Source organism: Amblyomma mixtum, chromosome 5 (genome assembly GCF_055824585.1).
Source record: "Amblyomma mixtum isolate Tamu chromosome 5, ASM5582458v1, whole genome shotgun sequence".
NCBI classification, from domain to species: Eukaryota; Metazoa; Arthropoda; class Arachnida; order Ixodida; family Ixodidae; genus Amblyomma; species Amblyomma mixtum.
Window position 1 is genome coordinate 39641725 of NC_143016.1, and position 24253 is coordinate 39665977.

Here is a 24253-nt window from a genome sequence, read left to right on the forward strand (position 1 = left end):
TGTTCTAATTATCGAATGACCCCCAAAGAAGTGTCAAGAACTGCTTGCACATAGGCAAATTTGTTTGGTAAAAGAATGGACAATGGTTGCCTGATTTTAAGATGAAAACAGCAGAGTAGTGACCATTGTTCACGTTTCCATTATGCTTTATTGTGTGCACACTGTCGGGAGTGTCGAAGCAGAGCTGCTCCAGAATCTAAGGGCCTCCAGCATCCTTCATGGCGCGACGTGGTGGACCCAGGCGGGTCTCCATCGTCACAGCGACAAAGTCGCATGTGAAGAAACTTCACTGCACTGACAGCAAATGGTGCACTGGAAGCACAGAACTGCGGTGAAGCGGCGAGAGGAATGAAAAAGGGAAGGAAAACATCGACGTACGAAACAGTGATCAGCTGGGTTATGTTAGCTGGCTGATGCTCGTTGGTGAGCCGCCATCGATGTGAGCGGGCGTGAAGATCAGAAAAGTGAAACAGAAACTAAGTGGTCGGAGACTGACCTCGAAGACGGGGTCATCAGCTTTTCGTCATGCCTGACGTCACGCGCACATCAGAGGTGCGCGAGAGAGACTGCAACTTGGAACTCGGGTTTTGAGTGGGGGCTACTTCGACAATCTCTTGCTGCGCCGATCATACTGGCCGTGGCCTTCCTCCGGGAGCCCATTAAATTAACCGGTGCGAGACCCGTAGTGTCTATATCAGTGAGCGTCTGACACCATAAACATACATGGGTGTTAGCCAGGACTGAGCAGGCAGTTCAAATTATCCGGTTTTCAGAATTAACGAGGGTCGAATTAAATTAACGACTTTTAATTAAAGAATGTTCATATGATTATTCGCTATTTTGAATGAATATTCACGCAAAACGTATATTTATGCGATGCAGCAGTGGCGCTACAACTCATGGACTTAAAGTTGTAGCCGTTGCAAGATGCAACAATGTAGGGGGCCCTTAACACAAAGTTAGTATACTAAATCTGTGACAATCATGCCATGTGCACTGGAAAATTACCCTCTGCTACTATAACAACGATGGCTGCCAAATTGCGTCACATCTCAGTTGACAAGAGGAACGAGAGTTATAAGCCATGGCCTCTGATATTGGGCAGAATTTGTTGAACTTTGCTGAACTGTGTTCCACTGCCCAGTCTTGGAGGCAATATGTGTGAGCATTATGAATGCCACCGCACAAGTGGACCATGTCAATTAGCTAAACGAGAAGTCCAATTGAGAAGGTATGCTGTGTGGTGTTGGAGTGGGTAGGAGTGAAACAGCCATCGAAGAAACATGGGACCTATTCGAACATCATATCTACTATTCAAAAACTGTTTGAAAACTTGGGATCGTATAAATTTGTTTCCAATAATTTTGCATGCGCGTTATTTGAGTCATTCAGTAAATCATCCGAATTGGAGGATTTTCAATTTGAAATTCAAAACTTTTGAATATTCGCACGCCCCTAGTGATGAGGCCAGTGTACAACTCAAGCAACCACTCTGAACCATGACATAAGCAAATAATATGAAAAAAAAAAAGTTTTCATGCAGCAAAACAAGTATATACATGGTCTTCTTTCAACACTTAAGGAAATGAGCACCAGTGCTACATCAAGATAGTGCAAATGGTTTGCTTTCAAAAACAACAAGAAAGTATATCTTCAAGCAACAATGTCACTGCTAGTTAGGCATATGGCAGCCAGCATTGCCACTGATGCGAAACAGTGTGCCAACTTTATAAAATAAAAAATCTTCCCGCAATTCCAGTCACAATCAAAAGAAATAAGTTGCAATTAAGGTTTTTGTGCAGGTGTTGCTTTCAGCAAAAAACAATAAAAGCCGTTTGTTGCATTGTAAACACAAAAGTAAATGACGACCCTAACTTTATAACATACTACTAAGGTTACCTAAATTTCAGGCAACGCCAACTCCAAAAAACAGAAGCGCATGCAATGGAAGGAAACTTGAGCATGACGAGTCAATTTCCTTGCATTATGCAAGACAGGCTCCTATGTAAGGATCATCCACTAACCATGGTCGTCACATGTCTCAGTTAACCTTATACTGAGTTTCTCATAGATAACAGTTTGCACCACAACTGAATTACATTCATGGAAATTATCACAATTATTCCACCAAGTACCTTCTAACTTTTTAATGCGAAAGCATTACTATTCCCGTTACGAGAAAAGCCTACGGCCTGTGTTTTTCTCTCGTTTGACATGGCGCTGCTTGCTTTTGCGACCTTTCTTCATTCTACCTTTCTTTTCCTTGCATGACTGCATGATATGCACTGTTTGCCTGGCAGTGAACAAAGGTGACCAGTTCCATAATGTCTCGCTTGAATCTTTCTCCTTGCGAAGTACAACATTGAAACATACATGCTGGTAAGACTCGTAAGGGGGAACGTAGCTTTCAACAAAAATTTATTTATTTCTTTATATATTTGCACAAAATTTTTTTAGGCATATTATGAATAATTTTATGAATACTCTCACAAAACTTGACTGTTATATCTCCAGCGAATTGCTTTATAATATATATTTTTCCTATGAATCTAGTTAAAAGGCTCCAGAGTTAAGAAAATGTGATAGAAGGCTGGTTTAACAATCACTGTGTTCATACAGTGTGCTACAGGTCAATACCTACATATTAGAGGCGGTGTACGTTAACCTAGAGTGAGAAGAAAATTTCATACAAGAAATCGAAAATTGAAAAATTTGAAACTAAAAAAAAATGTCTTGGCACGCCCTATGGTCGGCAGTGCAACAATACCAACGGGGTCAAAATAGATCAAGCAGACATGAAGAAATCTGCTCCACAAGACGAGTACCTACTCAGAAAATCGTAAGGAAGAAAAGCAGCCATTGTTCGAGCATCTCCCCGCAATGCAGAGCTGCTACGTTTCAGGAAACAATTTTTTTTAGAGTACTTTCTGCTCGATTTCAGGTATGACACCTTGGGACAGCATAACAAACGAGGCGTACGAGTGGATACAACAACTTTAAAAAAATAATAAATTTTTTGGCCATTTTGTGGGATTCCATTAGGTGAGAAGGCTTGTTTCCCCTCTCCCTCTCCTTCTCTTCTGAGCTGCTCAGTGATGAGTGTTGCAATGATATTAAGCAATGATATTAAGAGCCCCCACTGTTTCACAGTGTACACCCACGCACAACAAAGCAGACGGAAACAGGAGGAACACTGCATACTTCCAGGCCATGTCGGTGATGTTCCTCTGGGACCTGTGCTTCAGCATGGGAGTAATGCTGGCGTCCGGAGAGTACACACGAATCATGTCGCCGTGTGAAGCCACTGCAAACTTGGCGCAGTTGGGATGCCAGGCGAACGCCCGCACATGGCCCTTTGACCTGAGACAGAACACACTGGCTGCACCAACAACTGCACTTTCCAAAAACCCCATAATTCAATGAGACAAGTAAGAGTGTTCCTTGTCCTACTCTCTGCTCTCCTAATTGTTGTTTAAGAATGGAGAGGCAACCGGCCAGCACCACTGCTTTGCAGAAATGCCCAGCTAGTGTGCCCAACTCCCTGCCCAATGCTAAGAAGTACAAGCTGTTTCACACTTAGAGGGAACATGGGAGCGCATGGACTCTCAAAGCAGTCACCATGGGAGTTGCACACTGCAGGAACTTTGCCCAGGAGCACACACTTGAAGCGCAGAGTCTCAAAGCTGTCCTCTGCTACAGTTGGCGCATGCCTGCTGCACCATAGTGGAGTGTACTCAATGAAGCATAGTGCATGGTTTAATTGTTGCGTTTGAATTAAATCTATATCCTTTTGGAAACTGCTGTTTGGCAGTGTACTGAACCCTTCCTCCAAACTGACAACTGGAAAAAAGTGCGTTCATTACACAAGTAAATACGGTATACAGCATACATAAAACATAATGCTGAAAACGCTACATTATAATGGCACTACTGTTCCCGCTTTTGCACGATTTCATCATGTTTCATTCAAAATTTGGCTATACTATGACCTGACACAGAGGAAAGCTAAAATTTCTATGCACAAATTAACGAATCATATATTTTGTGTGTTGCTTAACTGCATAACAAGAAAATTTAGTGCTTTGTACCTTGGAGGCCAAACGTTTAGCTGAAATCATGAGGTTCAGAGAGGGAAAGGGTAACTCACTAACCACCGAGCCAATCAAAAAATGGCTAGTAATTTAAAATTTGGCTGCAGCTGTTGAAATATTTGGACCATTTTCAGTCAGAAACGCTGCTGAATGGCAGCGGTGCTTGGCCTCAGCTGAGGGCAAAAGTAGAGAGCGGAATCTACAACTCATCACTGCCATCACTGAGCCTGTGCTCGGGCAGCTCTTTTGCACCTGTCGCCTTAGAGCACTGCGACACCGCTCTTGGCCGCTCATCTCTTCTCTGATTTCCTCCCCACGCTGTTAAAGCCCCTCAAGCTTTCATAAAGTAGTGACACCTCCCCTCCCCTCTTCTGCTCCCTCCTCTCGTTTTGATGCAGAAACAACTAGTCATGCATCAAAAATGGCGTCCAAAGCATGCCTGGGGAGGCGCAGGACAGCCGCGCCCAGAGTGGGGGAGAATAAAAGATGGAAGGGTGACTGCAGGGCAGCATTCTTCAAAAGTTGGCATTATTTTACGAAGTTTGCAGGGCTTTACATTCTGTCACTGCACCCTCCTCCTCCACTTTGCTCCTTGCACTCTCTCACTATCACTCTGCTTTTATCCTCCTCCCCACTTTTTTTCTCGCGCTCTCTTCTCTATCGCCATACTTTTGTCCGCTGCTTTGCTCCTCACTTGCTCCGCCAGTTATGTCAACGTAAACAACGCTGCTCAGCCCCGGAATGGGTGCCTAAGAGCTACGCCCTTAAAAAAAAAAAGGAAAGGATGCAAGACCAGAAAGGCTACACTAACAGCACTCATTGAAGAGATCCCAGTGGACTGCTATGCACCTAGCTTAAGTAGTAGAAAGAGGCTTTTATGTAATGACAAATCCGATAACACATTGTCCCAATTCATGCATAATCTATAATCAGCTGGTACTTGCTGACAAACACAAATTGTCAGGTTTAACATCCTGAAACACATGGGCTGTAAGAGATGCTGTAGTGAATGGCTTCAGATTAATTTAGAACACTTGGGGTTGTTTAACACGTGCTGACATCACAAAACACGCGGGAATGTTTTGTATTTTGCCTCCATTGAAACACAGTTGCCGCAGCTGAGAACAAACCCACAGCGGGTCCTTGCTGATAACCCACAACATGGTCAGAGGCAGTGTGAGCCTTCACTAATACTTCAGCAAACAAAGATGGTATATAAGGTACAAGGCAAGGAAAGCCACTTTTTGTCATTTTTTTTTGTCAAAAAATATATATCTATATATATATTGTGATATAGACACCCACCAGTCCAAAGCCAATGAAAACTCCTTGCACATATCTTCACTGGACAGCTGAAACAAGTGAAAGTCAGGATGTGAAACTTGCCAGCTTTATAACATCGGGCCATTCTCGTGCCATACATTAACAAAGAAGTATGTAACCAATAGTATGGCTACAAAAGATAAAAAAAAAGAGCAACTAAAAACTAACCCAGAGTGTGGTGATATGGTTAATTGATTTTAGCAAAAGGAAGAAAGAGTAGGTCCTGGCCAAAGAAACTGCTGCATACCTGTCTGGAACCTGAACGACAGCCAGTGAAGAGTAAAAGGGATACAGTGTGGCAAGTGGTAGGAGAGAAGGTAGAAGAGAAAACTAAAGGCTACTCACAAACTATCTACAATGGTCTTTAATTAATTCAAACTTCTAACTGATTCAAACTCAAGCTTTGGTCCTGTCAACATCAAGTGTATCAAAAAGGTTCTCATTAATTCGAACTTCGCATAATTTGAACAACAGTCGTTCTCCTTCAAGTCTGCATTATCATGAGATGGCTGCAGAAAAAAGAAGAACATAACACAAGCAAACAAGTAAATAATGAAAGTAACTACACGCGCTTAAGTGTCTTGTCACTGTTTTATACATGAAAGAGGCACAGTGGCCACAGCCCAGACCTTCATTCTGGCCAAGCAGATTAAAAAGAAACCTACGTAATGTGCTAGGCAGTGGTATAACATACTAGTATGAGCAATGGTGGTAGGCACAGCATGGCATTAAAAATGCAACTTCCATCTAAGTACAATTTAAATACAACTGTAATAACTCTGGAACGGCCATAACAGGATCAGAAGGATACGCTTAATGCGAAATTGAAGAGAAAGTGAGGTTGGCCTGTTTTGATAGATCATCGCATTCTAAAGACAAAGATGCTATTGTCACTGAAAATGGAGTTTTTATATGTAAGAAAAAGCCAACAAATGAAAGATAGGTGTCGGCATCATTGGCCGATCTTGAGACTAAATTAAACTGCATGTGTTGACAGTTTTTTTAAGCATGGATCCCAGAGGCCTGGTTACACTACCATTCACTTCAAAACGGTAGTCATGGAGTCGTTTTCTGCGAAGACATCATGAGTTAGACTAGAATGGCCGGAAAATTTCAAAATGCAATCCTGTCAGAAGAAACACATCTTTTGGTGCCAGACAAGCATTAACATACCAAGAAATAGCCACAGAATCAATTACTGCTAAGAACAAAAATTAGATGCAGCTGTCTTCAGTGTTTTTTTAAGGGCAACTTAGGCATTTTTTTTTACTTCTGCACATTTTATTAAAACTATTAAGGCAGGTCGTCCAGGGCCTCTTATCCGCTGTGCAAAATTCCACTGCCGGCCAGTGTTTTGTTTCAGCAGAAATTAATTTAAAATTTTTCGCATTTTGTGCCCTCAGGCGGGGTTGATTTCTATGGGTAGCTTTGTGCGTGCAAGGTCACAAGCTGTACACCTGCCAATACTAGCTCTGCGTTTGCTGGAAGAAAAAATTTTACCTTGTTTTTGGTCATTTGAGACATAATAACCAAAGCTATCACAAACAGCTGCCAATTTAGCCATTCAACATGCACACGAGAGTCTTTATGGCAGTAAATGTGACATCGTATTTTGGTTGAAACTCAGTTTCGATTTGTCTGTTTTTGGGTTTTGTAATTGCTTGTCTCCCTATTTTGGACAATGTTCACTGTAACTATCTAGTAGAGGGAGGTTCAAGAAATATAATGCAATCATCAATTTAAAATATTTTAAATGCTCAGAAATTACCCTTGAAATATCACACATAAAAAAGTTTTCAAACACTGCTTTTATCCATAATCACTCAGCAACAGGAAACATTTTGCAGTGTCACAGCAGAATCTATCACCAAAAAAGTGTGAAGCTTATTGTCGTGCAACCCTCACGACGTCCGAAATAAGCAATATTCGTTATCGTCATCAGCCAGACCACATCCACTGTGAGGAAAATGCTTTCCAATTATCATTGTCCCATCTCAGCAAACTTCCTAACCTCATATTCCTAACCACTCCACCACCACTAAAGAGGATTGGGAGACCTTCCTCCTCGAGTGCGAGAGCGCAAGCTGCCCTCGCACATCAAGCTCGTGAGGCGGCGGGATCTTTTGGCATCCCGGACTACGGACGCGGACCAAGAAGATGCCGGCATTCACTATCTGCGCCGGCTCATCCTCTATATTTGTTTATTAAAGGTTTGCTCTCTCTCTCTCTCTCTCCCCATCTGACCTTCAGCCACCCTCTGCTTTGTTTTCCTTCCCTCAATATTTACTCAGTTACCCTAACAAACAACTGGTTATATGTCTGCCATATTACCGGTCCCACACATGCCCATTTTACTGTCTTGGCTTCCACTACGATATCATTGACTTGAATTTGTTCACTTATCTACTCTGCTCTCTTCCTGTCTCTAAAGTTTGCCCCTGCTATTTTCCTTTTTGCAGCACGCAGTATTGGTATGCGCAGTAGTAGCACAAGATAGTTATAGGAATATCAAGAAAAGGATGGTCACTCTCAAAACGCTGCTTACCAGTAGGTGTGGGAAGAAAAGGCCTTGCTTGTAGAACCACCTTGTGCCCAGAAGAACACTTTTTGCTGCAAATCTTGCAACAGACCAGACTGAAAAAAAGGAAGGGAGCCAATATTTTAACTAGGCAAGCGCACTGAAACTCATTAAAGCACAATCGTCCTACATAATGCTTAGATCCTATGCAAAGACGTGTCGCAACTTCAAAGCACGACCAAGCTAATCTCACTGAAAAAGAATGCAAAGTGCTTACCAATGGATGAATCACTGTACTCTGACAGTTGCTCTAAGAAGCCAATAAATCCTCTCTCTTGCCTGGAATACAAACGTTTGCCATTAGCACACTGCCAGAAGTGAGCTGCCATGCTAAGCGGTAGTAGAGAGCCTTGCCATGACACAAATGCTTGGTTCCAAATAGACTCTGGCTGCTGAAGAAAAGCATTGGCAGCACCTTCTGCAAAACCCGGGTGCCTTGCAGATTCACGAACCACGGACACACGAGGGTATGCTGAAAACTAAGCAAACGCACATGCATGACAACTAATTCGACACTAACAAAAGATGGGCCTTTTGGTTCTAAGGGTCAATCCTAGAAACAAAAAGTGAAGCTGAATGTGATACTGGTCAGAAACAAGTTCTTGTTTTAATCGCTTTAACAACACAAAAATACTGAGCAGAGAATAATTTCATTTCAGCATGTGGACTGTTACTTTGTTGACGTGCAGAAACGAGTTGCAGCTGCTTTTGTAGCCAGTGACAGCTGTTGGCGTTACAAAACATGGCACGTACCGATACTGGGGGATCGGGCAAGATACGGGAGGCATAGGCTGCTATTCATCTGTATACATTTACGTAGCTGGCATACGAAGGCAACAAGAAAGAATGAACATGCGTGGCAGGGTTGTGGTACACAGAAAATCATTAATCTGCTCTGAGATCATGCAATATTTCTGTGCTCACGTTATTTTTGGAAAAAGAGTTCTGTTAACACCTATAATTAGTACCAATTCAGCTTCTGCACGAGCTCTGCGCGAAGGCAGTATGGTAAGGGAAGCAGAAAGCTCGACAAAAGCATTTGTTGGGCGAGTTGGTGTTTTTGATGATCCATAACAACAGCGCAAACGACAGGACAGAGATGGTGTCCCTTCTTCATCTCTGTCCTGTCGTTTGCGCTGTTGTTATGGAAGCAGAAAGCGACTACGCTGTCATGAGTAAAGCCAAATTAGAGAAATTTGAGCACACTGCTCACGAAAAAAAGAAAATATTACCCATTCTGACACGGTCGCAAGAACCGAGAAATCGAGCACATATTTAAAAAAGATAAAAGGAGGCGAGACAAAGCGTTTCAACACTTGCGAACGTGCTAAGACGTCCCAGCTCGGTTAACTCACTCGTTCCGCGAAATCTTTCCAGTCAGTCTCTGTTCCGGAGAGTAATTTACCGTCTTTTTCATATAGAGTAGTTAGCCTTTTTCCTGGCGGTGGAGGGAACGACGAGAGCGAACACATTTCGATGAACTACAGCGGAAAACGAGCAGACAAAACTGAACTTTGAAATATCACATTCCCGCCATGACAGATACGAAAGTTCAGGCGGTTAGGACTGAACCATGACTGAACCGCGAACTAAAGTGTAAGTCTCATAAAACATATAAATATGCTTAAACAAATTTTTATTTAATGTTTAGCTTTTATGTTTAATGTAGCGAGTTATTAAATGAAGCGAGCTCAAGCTGACGGCACGTATATAGGCACGTAAAGACAAGTTTTGGAACTTTGGATTGCTTTGGATATACTTTGGACCACGATACGATCCACGATGAACGCGCGAAGAATGGCCGAATGGCGCAGTGTTCAAGAGCGCAAGTACGCTTATGAAAACACTCAGCCTGTCATCTTTCCCTGCTGTGTTGCTGTCAACTGAGCCTTTACCATGTCTCTTCCTGCAGATACCAATGAATTTAATATAATCGATGATGTAAGTACTGCATTCGACAACACGTTCATTTTTCATTGCCTTTTAGCGCCCTGTGTCTTCGTCAAATCCCCGTGGTCTTCGTAGTGTGATGGTTACAACTTGTCTGTTGCAGAATTTTTGGGACGAATTCGACGATGACACGGCTCTTCTTGACACTAATGAGGCGCATAGTATCTCAAACGATGCCGACGCCAAGGGAACCGCGACGCCCGCAAGGACGGAGAGGCGTCATATGACAGTAGCTACCGGTCGTGGTGAAAAATCCATTGATAAAATCGAAAACAACAGCGACGACAGCTTGTTTGTAGCCACCGGCCTGTGCGCTGAAGATCTTGAGAACTGCTTTGAAGATGACTTTGATGAACATGCAAATGACAGTGAGTCGAAGAAGGGTGAACAAAAGCAGCACTCGTGTTCAGATTCTAGCGCCAACATACAGGAGATTCTACCGGATATGTTTAACGACGATTCAATGGGGTGGCTAGCGGACGAACCTGAGCTTGTTCCAAGAAAGCGAAAGTTTCCGGGGCCCGCTGGAATTCTTCCCAAGTCTGTGAGTACGCTGCATGTACGCTTTCGTGTGCGTATGCTCAGTGCTCAACCTGCGATTGTATTGAATTGACTTTTGAGCTAAAGCACTGATGCGTCAACTTGGAGTTACTTAAAATAATCAGGCATCGCTTTGCTTTCAGCGGTCATCGACCTCATACTCTGGTGTTGGCGAAGCCGCCGATAAAGTTGCGTCCAGGAAACTGGAACCACCTGATGTAAGTTTTTGAAAGTTTAAAGTGAAAAAAAAGCGTTATATTTGTATTAGTGAAGAGATTTCAATGTGCGCTTAACAGTACGTAACATTTTTTAAAGGTTAAGTAAGTCTTATTTGCATACTATAAATATAGTAATCCACATAGACTGTTGGCAACCAATTGAGGGCGAGCGCATAGTCTGTACTTCATGCCATGGAGCATGACAGCCCACTAAGAAGCTTTCTGGTTAATGCAGAATGTATGAGGTTGTGTTTATACAACAAGGACAGTCTTGTAGGTAAAGCGTGCTTCACTATGGCTTTTGGATATTTTATAGCTGCTAATGAGATAGAGCACTTGAAATTTCATTAAACTGCAATGTAAAAGAAATAAACTTTTTGATGCATATTGCACATGCTTCAAGTGGGCACTGTGCTCACCTGGGGAAGTATTATTAAGATGCTGCTGCAGTCACCTTCAAGATCACCCTGCCTCACAAGGATATGAAGCTGATTGAGCCTGGGTAGTGAACTGAGGCAGACACATCTGTAGCAAGATTTGATGAAACTGGTTGGCATCAACTGAAAACTGCGGAAGGTTTAAGGAAGCCCTTGCAGCTTTTTCAAGAGAGGTGCACAGTCACAGCGTAGCATATTTCATCTGCTGTGCTTGTGAGCATAGTTGTGAAGTGTGGGCTGTTAAGACAAAAAATGTGTAAAATACTGCTTGTAGGTGTCTCAGCTTTACTCAGGCAGCACAAAATATATGCACTCCCTGGTATATCTTCAATTCTTTCTGTCATTAGGGGCAAAAGTAATGGTTGCACATGTCTTGATATTATGCTCCAGCATATCAAGTATCCTTTGCCAAATTGAAGTTGAAAGCTATCCTGAGCATTCTGTATTAATTGTTGAGTTGCGGGGAGCTCAGGCAGCCAATAGATACATGCTCAAAGTGGTTCTAAATTGATATTTCAGTGTTTGAAAGTGCTTCAATTTATATTTTGCTGGTAGCATCACGTCCTTAAGGATTCGTACTTGATTTATTGAGTTTTTTTTTATAAATGCAATAGCATTAGTAGAGTAATGAAGGTGAAAACTGTCCTCTCCCCTACAAGTGGAGAAGAGGGAGGAGGGAGACGCTGGAGTAATAATGACTGAACGCAAATTAATAAAAGGAGTGATTACAAATAGAATAAGAATAGAATCAGAATTGGAAGAGATTGGTGAGTGAAAGACGATGGAATTGGAATAGATTAGGGACTAAAAGAAGAATGCTATTGCATTTCCTCCACATTAATCCAATTGATCACTCCTGCTTTTTTTTTTTTTTTTCAAGCTCATTGCTGTCATCCTTGTAGTTCGCACTAATAGCTGCTGGATAATCATAATGCTGCTTTTTTATCCGTACAGAAGGAATTGGAATGGAAAAAACTACTATTGCAAAATTTGTGTCAGATGTTTGCCTTTTTAACAGGTCACCTGCATTTAGCAGTTTGGGTTTTGTACTTTTTCAGGATTTGCTGTGCACACCATGGAGTGCTGAAGCAGATGATCCGCTTTCTCCTTGGCAGTGCTTAAGACGGGACCTAGGAATGGAGAATATCAAGAGTAGTGGCCTCAACAACTATACAATCACCTGGGTCTTGAAGATGGTAGGCAGATGCAAGACCATTTTGTGACTCTGTTCTCTCATTTCATTCCCACAGTGAAAAAAATAGTCAGTTTAGATCATTTGGTGTCCTCATTGATTCATTTGACTAGCAGGTGTGAAATTGCTGCGCTATTTGCAGCATAAAAATTTCCTTCCACCATCGCACGCTGTCGGCGGCAAATTTCGCCTGAAATAATGACTGGTGTCAACCCACGCCCCGCAGCAAAGATAGTACTAAAAGCTTCGGCCTTGTTTCCTTTTCGGCTTTTGCTGGCTACGGCTTGGCTGAAGCCGTTTCTTTGGTTTATCACAGCCGCGCAGTACCATTGGACGTGTAGTATCTTGTGAGAGGCGCTTTGGAGGAACTTCTATGACCGGCAACAGCTGTCGCTGCTCGAAGGAATATGCCAGGAATCATGAGAAAATGGCGAGAAATAGGCACCGTTTCGTTACTTTAATCAGTGCAGCTTATCATATATTGCTGCTTGCAAGTCAGCTTGTTGTTTGCACAACTGACTATCCGAAATTGGAGAGTTGTGGAGCCGACCTGTTTGCGGAGTCTGAGTAGGTTCAGCGAAGCTGTGGCGGCCGTGTGTTGTATGTGATCCGTGCCCGTGCCCATTCTGTGCAGGATGCATGGAGCTCCACACACAAATAAAAAATGGCGTGCAGATCAGCTCAGCTAATGAAAATTTGAACTGCATATCGTGTACTCCGCTTGCTTGCGCCGATGATCCCCTTCCTGGTCGAACAGTAGATGGCATAAGAGGAGGGTCATGGTAATCTCTGATAGCACGTTGAGCCATAATCCGAAACTATACGGCTGACGGCAGTTTGGCTTGCCGCATGCTAGTCAGATGGGATGCACATGAGTATGGGAGGTGAAAGGTGCACCTTTAATTGCCCTGGGTCTCTGCTGGCCATGTGATTGTGTCGTTGCACGTCTGTTGCTTTGAGCTGTGCATGCGTCATGATGCCATATCACGGGAAACTACGAAACATTGTTCTTAGGCATAGACATTTATCCTTTGGCTAGCTAGTCCGGTGTGCACCTCGACTTATATTTGCAGTAAATTTTTTTTTTATGCCAATGAGTGGAGCAAGTGTCGTGCAGTAGTGGCCAGTGGTGTAGTCATGAGTGAACGCTATTTCATCGTCTTGATGGCAGTTGTGGTCGAAGTACAAGGAAAGCAGCTAGGTGAGCATAGCTGACAATGCGAAGAGTCTCATAATTAAAACAGCGCAAAACAGATGATGGAGAGAAGGGTTAGATGCAAACATGAGCACTGAATCTTTTGCCATGCATTCTCTGCACTCAGGCTGCATAAAGCCGTTGTGTGCAGCAAGTTCAGAACCACAAGCTCTCAACGGCATTCACGTGGTATGTGCTTGCTACGCAGCCGGTGCAGCGATTTCATCTTCACTTCAACTGTCAAATTGGCTACTTAAAGGGGCTGAGACACCAAATTTTGAGGCTATAAAGAGCCTGCTATGGGCTTCCTTTATATGCAAGGGCACTCATAGCCAGATGTTGGACACAATAAACATTGAAAAAATGTTTTACTTCGGTTCCAAAGAGTGCCTAAATGCTCATTCTCGCGATCGAGACCCATTGCTAGCGCGATTGATACTGGCATGACTGTGTTGGAAGATAACCAAAGTTCTACTTGTGTCATACTATAATAATGTGATGTCGTCGTTGTCCTCGCTGCTGCCATTAAAAAAAAAGAAAGTTGATGTCCTCATCGCAGTTGGATTCGTTGAAATTGGAGCTGCTGGAACTAGCCATGCTGCTGTTTGTTTTGGTGTGCTAGTTCAGCACGTGTGTGTGAAAGCAGATGATGCAGCAGTAGGTTCGTCACATTTGTGGGCCCGTGTGACCAGGCAGAGTTGTCGAGCTGCCTGGACAGTGGCGGCACTGTCCTATTCGGCACCCAGAAACCGAAACCAAAAATCGTTCACATATATGCGACATTAAATTATTCACTGTGAATATAATAAGCAATAAAAAATGCTTGAAACAAAGAACTTGCAAACCACAAATTTGATGTCTGCACCTCTTTAATGCAGGCTGCAGGCGTTATGACACTGCTAAGTGTGTGTTTCTTGTTTTCTAACGCGAGAGCATTAGTACTCGCATGTCGGAAAGAATCGTCCAGCGTCAAAGACCATTCGAAGCCTCGCAGCCGGAGCAACCGGCCCACCGGATTGTAAGCAAACTGACTACTGTGGCAGGTGGCAGTTAAATTCATGATTTTCATGTTAAGCAAACCAGCGATGCTAAAAAGGCGATGCTAAAAAGGCAGTTTCTCAACCAGCTATGTGACGGAATGCGTGACAGTAATTAGGTGCAGTGCTCCCACCTCCTATGCCTGCTCAGATGCGCACATGGCGTCTGCACGTACTGGCCTGAAGCGAGAACACACGGTCTGGTTCGCAAGAGTTCTTGAATCAGAGTTTAAGCGCAGCGCGGACAACATACTGCATGAAAGGTCACAGATTGGTCACACACACACACCTATCCGCCGCGGTGGCTCAGTGGTTACGGCACTCGGCTGCTAGCCCGAAAGATGGGGGTTCGATCGGCTGCGGCAGCTGAATTTCGATGGAGGCTAAATTCTAGAGGCCCGTGTACTGTGCGATGTCAGTGCACGTTAAAGAACCCCAGGTGGTCGAAATTTCCGGAGCCCTTCACTACGGCGTCCCTCATAGCCTGAGTTGCTTTGGGACGTTAGACCCCATAAACCATAAACCAAACCACACACACCTGCTGTGGCTGGATGAAGCCAGCCCTCCTCTTTAACTATGCCGTAAAGTAAGCCCAAGAGGTTATTGTGGATGGATTCATAACGTGTACTTCCCCTTGCAACCCTTTTTCACAGGAAAAATCTGTACTTGCAACTGGTGGCTGCTATAGGGGCATGTACAGTCGCGGGTAAAAAAGATTAGCACACATGACGGAACACCGGAGCGCCGGAATGACAACGCGTGGCGCTGCGGGTGGCGAAGAGGCTGATAACGAGAGTGCCGGGCCGTTCCCATTCTACAGTATTAGGGGGTTCAGCGGACTGCCGCAGACAGCAAAATTACTGGCTAAAAGCAGCGCTATCATCTATTGTTCCCGCAAGTTCTTTTTGATAGACCATCGCGGACATAAAAAAAGAACAGTAATAGAAAAGAAGCCATCTTAGCTCATGATAACCGAACAAAAATAAATGCCTCAAGCACAGTCACGTAAAGTCGGCACTTCAACGCTCGGGCGGTGCACGCTTGATAAAGCTTACTTCATGCCGTCCCCCCCTACGCTGCAAACATGGAAACGGCCCGTAAGCAGGTCTGCGTACCGCAGCGCCGCGTGGTGAGATATACGAATTCTAATCGCCAATGATCTGTGCTAATATTTTTTGCTCGCGACTGTACTGGAAAAAAGCCCAGTCCAGTCATTTCCCTTCCCAGAGAGGCATGCACTTGCCACGTTGCCAAAAATATTCATAGTCGCCACATGTGTCCAATGTGTTCATGCAGACTCACGCACACGTCATTGTCAAGGCAAATTCATTATTGGTGTTTAGATACCATCCTCGTTATTGTAAACCGTCTCGCACAGTAGCCATTTAGTGGTGCCCTTTAATCTATGCACACTTCGCACACAGAACATTGCGAGTGCCAACTGTAAAACTGGACGCCTTAGCTAACTGAAAGACAGTTATCATATCAGCAACAAGTGTAGGAGCACATGTGTTGCTTGTGTTTTGGCTGTGGAAGATGTGTGGTAAGCAACCACTTCCTTTGAGATGTGAAACTGAGAAAATTGGCCAAATAGTCCTACAAAACCATGGGTAGATCATCACTGCAGCTATACAGGGCATGCACATCTGTCAGGCTACACTAGGGGAGGGTACAAACAAAGGCAACCTTACCCATGAGCGTTGTCAGCTGTGGCAGTAAATATCTTACCCCTTCCATTGTTGGCAAACAAGGCAAAAAATAAAAACTCTAAAAGGACGCCATCCACATGCAAACATGCACTGGAAACTTCACAGTGAGTGAATATGAACGTCAGTGAACCAGAGTGTAAGTGCGAGAGTGAGGGGATGTGAGTGCAAGTGGACGTGAGTGGAAGTGGCCATCTCTCGGGGTGCTGAGGTATGGTGCACGTTGACCAACTATAGATGACCTAACTTAATCCATAGCCTTCCTGTGGTACTTCACATGTCTGGCTGTGGAGCTTTGGGGTGTAAAAGTAATGAAGATAACATCATTTTTTTCTCTTAGCCCCCCTGGAGGCACAGTGGTAATGGTGCTTAAAAAACGCGGTTTCGATCCCGGCCGCGGCGGTCAAATTTTGATGGAGGCGAAACTCTAAAGGCCCGCTTATTTGAGATGTCAGTGCACGTTAAAAAACCCCAGGTGGTCGAAATTTCCAGAGCCCTTCTTTATGGTGCCCCTCATAGCCTGAGTCACTTTGGGGCATTCAGGCCCCATAAACCATAAAACCATGTTTTTTTCTCTTAACATGAAACATTTAATTTTCCTCAGAAACGGCTGCAACAACTGCCTCGTGGAAAAGTGCCTGTTCTCTGTGTTGCTGTCAAGAATGTCTCCAAGGATATCCTCACGCTTCGTGATGGAACAGGTCAGACAAGTTATACCTTGTTTCATCACAGTAGGCAACACTGCCAAAGCTAGTGCACCTGTTTGTGCTGGCTATGTCTGTGGCCGAGTATTTCACCATCAGTGAAAACTGGAATCGGAGAGTTCAGTAACTGAATGCCTGACTGGCTTGCTCATGATTTGCAATGCCAAGCATGCCGTTTTATACTGCTCCATGCTTTTGTCAAAACCCTCACCGAGCCATTGAGAAGTGCAAGTGATACTCAGTGGGGGGATATGGTTTTGCATGCACACTACTTGTGTAGCCTCCAGTGTTTCACGCTATGTGTGAAAGAGAGTATTGATGTTTGCAGCTGTATCAATTCCAAATCTGTGAGCCTGAAGCCAGCACCTCTTGCTTTAGGCACCCTGAGAGTGCGAAATGCACCCCCCTTCTTTTTTTTTGTGCTAGTGTCGGTCATTTCCTTTAAAGGAGGAGGCAACAATTAACCCTATTTTCGTTATTTGTGCATGAAGTCTAATCAGATTTGGTACAGATACCCCAAGTTTGCAAAGACTGAGGCACCATATCTGGGGTTATTTCAGAACTGCATTTTATTTTCAGCTGTCTGGTCTAGTTGTTCAGTAACTACAATTAACACCTTAAAGTCATCTCTGGGTCGTTAAATAATTAAGGAAAAAGTGCACAGGCTTTATGTCAGTATGTTCACAAATTTTGGTTCTGCGCAATAAACCTATTAGTTCGTTTTTAGATCCCCAATATTTGTGCAAATAAAGGTTAAAACTTGAGCTTGCATATTACCATGAAAATGTTTATTACAGAAATAGCTCTCAGAAACTATCGCACATGCACATAGAGAAATCAAGATCTTTATTGCACTCATCAATATGTCAGGATTCATGCGCAAAATACAGAATCATCCTGCTGTCATCCATTGCGAAATTTCGAATGGCTGAGGGATTGAAGAAAAAGTGAATGCTGGGAAAATCAACCTTGAAGTTTATTCTCTCGTTTGCCATTTTTATTGCCTCATATGCTTTTGCTTTTAATCAGAGAAATGTGGCTTTGCAACTAATGGAAGATCTGACCTTCTGATCTCTCCTCTTCATGGTGATACTAAGATATGGTGCCTCAGTCTTTGCAAACTTGGGGTATGTGATGCACTGGGACCATTAAAAGTGTGATTCACTCAAAATTTTTGACAACCACACCTAAAAAAAATGCCATTTCCTTAATTCTACTGCGTATCTCGCTATAATTTGTCGTCACAAGACAGACAAAGACCTGAGAATTACGAAAAGAATAAAGTGAAGAAATGGAAAATTTTGACCAAATTGGCCATTTTTTTTTCTTTAACTGGTACTTCACTGCTGTCCAACACTCAGCTGTATTTCTAAGAATGCCATATGGCCTTTTTATGTTCACTGCTTTGCTGGTATGGAGGATTGGCGAACAAAAGTGGGACTAGTTAAAACTTGAGCTGACTGAGAATTTTGGAAGAGAGAAGAAATTCAGACATCATTTCAGGGGCAGCTTTTCTTTTCAGGTGTTTCAGATCCTGGTTTCAATGTGGTAGTTAAAATCCTTGGGTTTTACATTCCATATCTTGATTTGTATAATCTGAAATTTAAAACATCTTAAGGAAGATATTGGTGGTGAATAAAACAATTTTACATGCTGCAAGACACCACCCAGCCATTTTTGACCTTATTTCATGTTTATAGGTGAGATTTTGGCAACTATTGACAAGGACTGTCAAGAATACAAGCCCTGCCTGAAGGCAGGTTCAGCGATTGTTCTAATGAAGGTGAGGACACTTTTCAATTGTTTTCTTTTTTTTGCAAGTTAGTATCTTTAAGAGCTATGAAGTTAGTATGTATCCTTGATACAATGCAGTAAAATGTCAATAATTTGAACTCGGGTAATTCGAAATCCCAGATAATTTGAAGGATTTCTGTGATCCCATAATTTCTAATGTAAATTTGACCGGTAATTTGAAGTGGCAGCGTGCATCAGGCCAGTTAATTTGAAGATCTGGGGTGTTATGCAAGGACGTCCTATCCAGAATTTGCCGCAGACCAATGAAGCAGCAGCCCCTCGGAGCAGCAAGGCTTCTGTGCAGAGTAATGGTGATGCTTGATATGTGAAGCGCCCTAGCCCCAGTACTCTCGGCACAAAAACCAATCTGGTACGGCTTGCGGACTGCCGCAGCATGCGACTGCAGAGGAGACGTGTTTCATTGCAAAACATGCAGGGGCACCATTTGCAAAGTAACATACTCTCAGTGCTTAGTCAAGGCACGACCGGACTGCGGGTAGTGGTGTGTGCGCTCGTCACTTCTTTCCAGCCTGGCCATGCTCAAGGCAGCTCCTGGTGGAAGCACTGGCATTGAAACACCTCCCGCCCTTAAGAGCGTCAGTGCGTGTCCCGCAATGCTACCATTGCTGCATGCCTGCGCTGGCTTGACTCAACTCTATGTTGGCCTGCGTCATTTCTTTGAGTACTAGTGTGCTGTGATTAGAAGGTTAGGTCAGCTTTTCTTCAAAAAACGATTATCCTAAAGTTCGGGGTTGACCTGTATGCAAAGCCGACCTATTTGTGGGGTCTTGGGTAGTTTTGGATGAGCACCAATAGTACGTGGCCCGCGCCAGTGTCTGTTCCTGGCAGGACGCATGGGGCTCCTTGCATCAAAAAAAGTGGTTAATTCGTATGCAAGTCTCGTTTGTGCTGGCGGTCACTTACTCGGACGAGCAGTAGGTAGCGCGAGGACACATTTCCGATTCCGATAATCTCGTGCCAGAATCTGAAACTGCAGAGCTGTTTGCAGTTCAGTTCGCTGCTAGTCAGTTGGGCCACACGCGAGTGTGGAGGCAGGATGAACGCCGTCTTTTCACTTTTGTCTCCAGTGGTGCTTCGGACTGTTACCTTTTTGAGTGCATCGTTACACGTTTTTTGCTTTGAGTTCACGTGTACTGCGATGCCATCCTGTGGGAAACTGCAAAACAGAATGCGGCGACAGGGTGAAGCACACGGGGTGGGGGATAGGGCTTTGCGATGGCTTAAGTTTGGAATTAACTTTTTTTTTGTCCAGCTATGGCCATGAGCTGGACGGTCGGCTTGAGCTGGGGTAAAGGTAGCGCATTCCCACAATGAAATTTTTTTCCTGAGTCGATTTTTTTTTTGCTGTGGTTGGTTAATTCGAAAACTTTGTTAATTCAAATGTTTTTCGCAGTCCCAGTGGCTTTGAATTAATGAGGTTTTACTGTACTTGATTCATGGGTGAGTGTAGTGCTCTGTGGACCTTTGGTTTGAGCTTGGTGTCTGTCTCAGTTGTTTGCTATGTCTACTGAACTTGTTAGGGGCAGACCTTCATTACAGGTGCAAGTTGAAGAATGCTCACTGAAAGGCAATTTCTCACTACTTTATGTGTTCTGCATTACTGCGGTATGTTTGGAAGCCTCTTTGCACACCTCTTAGGCCATTTGCATTACTTAATTACACTTTTTTTTTTTCTCGGTTTTAATGTTCTGTGCAATTGATATTGAAGTTGTTAAAATCTGCAGTGCAACTACGAATGTTAACTATAGTTGGATGTACATTGAATGTGGCACCAGGGTGTGGCACCCTCTTTGTGCAGATTGTTAGACACCATCAGCACACACGGTAACTTCTAGCGCTCCTCAAACAAGGCTGCACTGCTACTGTACGGGAATTTGTTTGTGTTTTTAACGCCTACACCAGCCAGTGTGTCTGTCTGATGCTCTCACTCTTAACAAATGAAAAATGCTAACGGACGTTGTTTGCTCTTTTTGCTAGGCAAGTGTCTACGTAAACGACCAAGGCCAGCATTGTCTCGTCCTCACAAAGCAGAACATTGTGCAAATCTACAGCTGTGCTGAGGATGGCAGTCATGATGTTGTAAGAGCCGATGTTAATCCCATGACATTGCAAGAGTTGGAAGGCGTCTGTGCTCAGCTGCAGCGTGAAGCTCTCGAAGATGCAGCGAAGCGTGACAGTCGAGATTTAGAATGTCAGAGCTCTGTGCCGAACGGAGGACACTTTTCACCAGTACTTAATAACTCAAGAAAAGGAAATGCACATTGGGTCAGAGGCAGTGCGAGTCCCAGTCTCTTTTCTAGCGCGGGAACTGGCAGCACTGTGTTGCAACCCGGGACTGGTGGTGCAAGCCCAAGGCAACCGTGGATGGCATCACGAGGCGCAACGCCTGTCTCGAGACACACACACAGTTCCTGTATGGGTGCAAGACCTTCAAGGCCCCAAGGAGCTGGAGTGAAGAGGCCCAGTGGAGGATTCAAAGAGAATACCATCGACCCTGAAGGTCACGGGCCATCTCCAAGCATGCCAAAGGTGCCGGCATACAAGCCACCAACACTTCCCTCTGCTAAAGACACTGGTCCCAAGCCAGCTTGTGAAATGTCATCTGTAATCAACCTCCTCAAGTCTTCTGCTGCAAATAGGCCACAGATTGGTTCTCATCGTTTGGCCGGGGACAACAGTGTGAAAAATACCAGAACTTCCACTGTGGATTCAGCAGTAGCCACCGCGTCCTTATGTTCTTCTAAGCTGCCAAACGACACTGGTGCAAGCGTGGAAGAGCTTCAGTGGCTGGAAGGTACATATAACAGTGTCATTGACATTTAATTTTTTTTCTTGCAACTGTTGTGCATCTACAGCAGAAATTACAGCCTTAGCAGGTCTGCAAGGCCCTCATCTAAATTCACCATAATAGCATATAGCTATGCATAATGTAATTATTTTACCTCTTTAGATGCACAGCATCTTGGCCAATTTCAAGACTTAGATAGTGTTGTCACATTGCTACTTTTGGGCTTTCTGGCCAACACGTAGTACTTGCACGCTCGAAAGTTTTCTAAAGTTTGTGAAAATTAGCTCACTGATAATGATTTACAAAAAAAAAATTAACTTTGAAAAGCAGGTAGGCACTCTACTAGATAACTGGGATTTCTTTTAAATGGGCCTGTACAAAAAAATTATTGGTTATTGAGTCACCTAAGAATTCAGTATGCGTAAGTTGCGATTGTGGCAGTGTAACAATGGAATGGAGTGTAACAGTGGATTCTCGATGATATCAATCTCATGGGGGTCAGAAAATTTATATCGAAATTTCGTATCATCCAAAACGAACGAAGCTGACATGCAGAAGTATGGGAAATGCAATCATGCAGTTATGTTTACAGTTAGTGGAATTTATTTACAGCTGCGAAGCCACCGCTTGCAACTCGTGGCGCATACTGCACGACTAGCGGCCACAATGTTGGTGATATATGGACAGCACTTAGTGCTTCAGGATGAAGTCGCGGCTCGTGCATTCCTTTTGTCTGCAGTGGCGCAGGAGAGAGTTCGGAACATATGAAATTCTGAACATTGTACACAGTCCACTCTGGCTGGGAAATTTTATGAATTCACATCATCCCAAAATTCATATCAGCTGTGTTCGTATAATCGAGATTCTATTGTTTAAGCATTTGAACATTCTGGTATGCAGTTCTCAAAGAAGTCCTGACGGTTAAAATGTGTGTTGCTTTCTCTTTCTGTATTTTTCAGATGATGCTGACGACATCTTTCAGACTATCGATGATGTGTGCCTTGTTTGAAAGAGGAGGCAAGTTTTGCTCCTACAAATGTTTGTAATAAATTATCGATTTTGTTTTATAAAAGTTTCTGCCTTATACCTCTGTGCTATTTTACAATTCACGATATGAATGTCTAAAGCTGGTGATGGGCATGCCAGTACAGTTTTTTCTAGAAGGGTTGTTCATAGCGTTCATATTGGAAGGTAAGCCATAATGGATGGTAATATTATTACGGGGGTTAGTTCAGCAGCAGGCGCGACAGGACGCAGTCAGAAGGCACACCAAAACCAAGTCACCCCAAGCACTAGCTGCAGCGTCCTCGTCGTCAACTGCCCAGCGTCAAAACTGCATCTGCTTTGCCTCGCGACTGTGCACCGTAACAATGTTATATGGATGCAATGTCTTAACAACCTCTACCGTTTGTTCTAGCAGTAAACTCTGGTACAATGCACAACTCCAGCCTCATTGAAGTCGACGTTAGACTCTTCGTACACAACTTTTTGTTTACCCCATTAATTTCCAGTTTTCATCAACTTGGCTTCACTTTCATGGTTCATGCACTGTACACATTTATTCTCAGTGGCAGCTTTAGAGGGTTACAATAAAGGTGTACTACTCTGGTTCACTCGGTGTAGTAAAACAAAAACGTGAATACAAACGAAGTACTTAAATTTTTTCCTGCACTGATCCTGTGTTGAAAAAAAAATTACTAAAACGTCTATTGAGGTTTATTTTTCAATGACAGCTAAAATACGCAAAGCAAACACAACTGTATTTGAACAGAGAGTCCCTTGTCCTAGCACAATACCGAAGGAAGCGCTACCTGCAAAGAGCACTCTCAATAATATTGTGGCAGCGGCTGGAAAAGAAAGAGGCGGGGGTGGGGGGTGTGACATCAGAGGCTACCATTTTTTCCCTCCTATTCCCACTTCATCTTGGCTGTCGTTGCCCTTGGGAAACTGGCTCTGTCCTCGCCTTGCGTCTTCGCCATGCACTCCAAACTAGGCCGGGATTGGAGATGGCACGTTTAGGTTCCAGCAGCACAATCGTGCGAAGTACGAAGCGGTGCAAGGGTGGCGCATTTCAGCATAAGCTTGCTCATTGGCTCGCGTCGTCACTTGTGTGCTGGGCGAACAGCTGGCTGGTGGTTCTTTTTTCATGTTTTAGTTTAGTTTTTGGTGGCCAGATTTTGAGATATCCGAATTTCTAAAGCCTTTCTATGGACATTAAAGATAGAGGAGCTTCATGAATTTCGACAAGCACACGACACCTATTGGAGCTCTTGCATGACATGGAAAATCGACTTAATAGATGTTTTGAGATATGCAAGGTAACGAGCGTTTACCAGACCCCCGATATATTTACCGTAGCTGCCTCCCACCCTCTTCCATTGTTCTCCAAAAAAGTCATTGTCGTTCCTAGCTACTTTTCTTGCAGGACAAATGCCCTAGCATGTAAACCATCCTTTGCTGCCGTGCATGCATCTGTGTAGTGTGCTGCAGTGACATCATTGTTTATGCAGTTCACTTTGTCCCATCAATGTGCACGTGACCATGTGGGCTGGTGCGATGCGCTGAGTAAGAATGGCTGCAAGACTGAGAATGCCTTAATGGGAACTTTTCAAACTTTTCACTGACCAAAGGCACGTGATGTTTTATGTACGGCTTAAAAGGCAATAGGATGATAAAATG

At 43.7% G+C, this 24253-nt stretch overlaps 2 protein-coding genes across 3 annotated transcripts in view; one reads left to right on the forward strand and one right to left on the reverse strand.

Annotated features, from left to right (window-relative positions):
• Aladin (aladin WD repeat nucleoporin) overlaps positions 1-9687 on the reverse strand; it is a 35233-nt gene extending 25546 nt beyond the window's left edge. The window contains exons 1-6 of the mRNA XM_089544094.1: positions 9348-9687; positions 8342-8471; positions 8210-8266; positions 7960-8048; positions 5397-5443; positions 3202-3360 (exon numbers count right to left, since the gene is read on the reverse strand). Coding sequence (XP_089400220.1) covers positions 3202-3360; positions 5397-5443; positions 7960-8048; positions 8210-8266; positions 8342-8471; positions 9348-9464 — 599 coding nt within the window. The 5' untranslated portion in view covers positions 9465-9687. The remainder of the gene's footprint in view (positions 1-3201; positions 3361-5396; positions 5444-7959; positions 8049-8209; positions 8267-8341; positions 8472-9347) is intronic.
• An 82-nt stretch (positions 9688-9769) lies between these two features.
• Positions 9770-22646, forward strand: LOC149341854 (uncharacterized). 2 transcript variants are annotated; one of them, XM_089544096.1, is made up of 9 exons: positions 9770-9821; positions 9905-9933; positions 10046-10486; positions 10626-10700; positions 12196-12333; positions 16872-16968; positions 18672-18754; positions 20764-21580; positions 22534-22646. In XM_089544096.1, exons 3-9 carry the CDS (start codon positions 10166-10168, stop codon positions 22581-22583), a joined length of 1581 nt encoding a protein of 526 aa, XP_089400222.1. In that variant the 5' UTR covers positions 9770-9821; positions 9905-9933; positions 10046-10165; the 3' UTR covers positions 22584-22646. The 2 variants fall into 2 exon arrangements, with proteins under 2 accessions (XP_089400222.1, XP_089400221.1); XM_089544095.1 differs by having other exon boundaries at positions 9780-9933.
• Positions 22647-24253: the final 1607 nt, after the last annotated feature.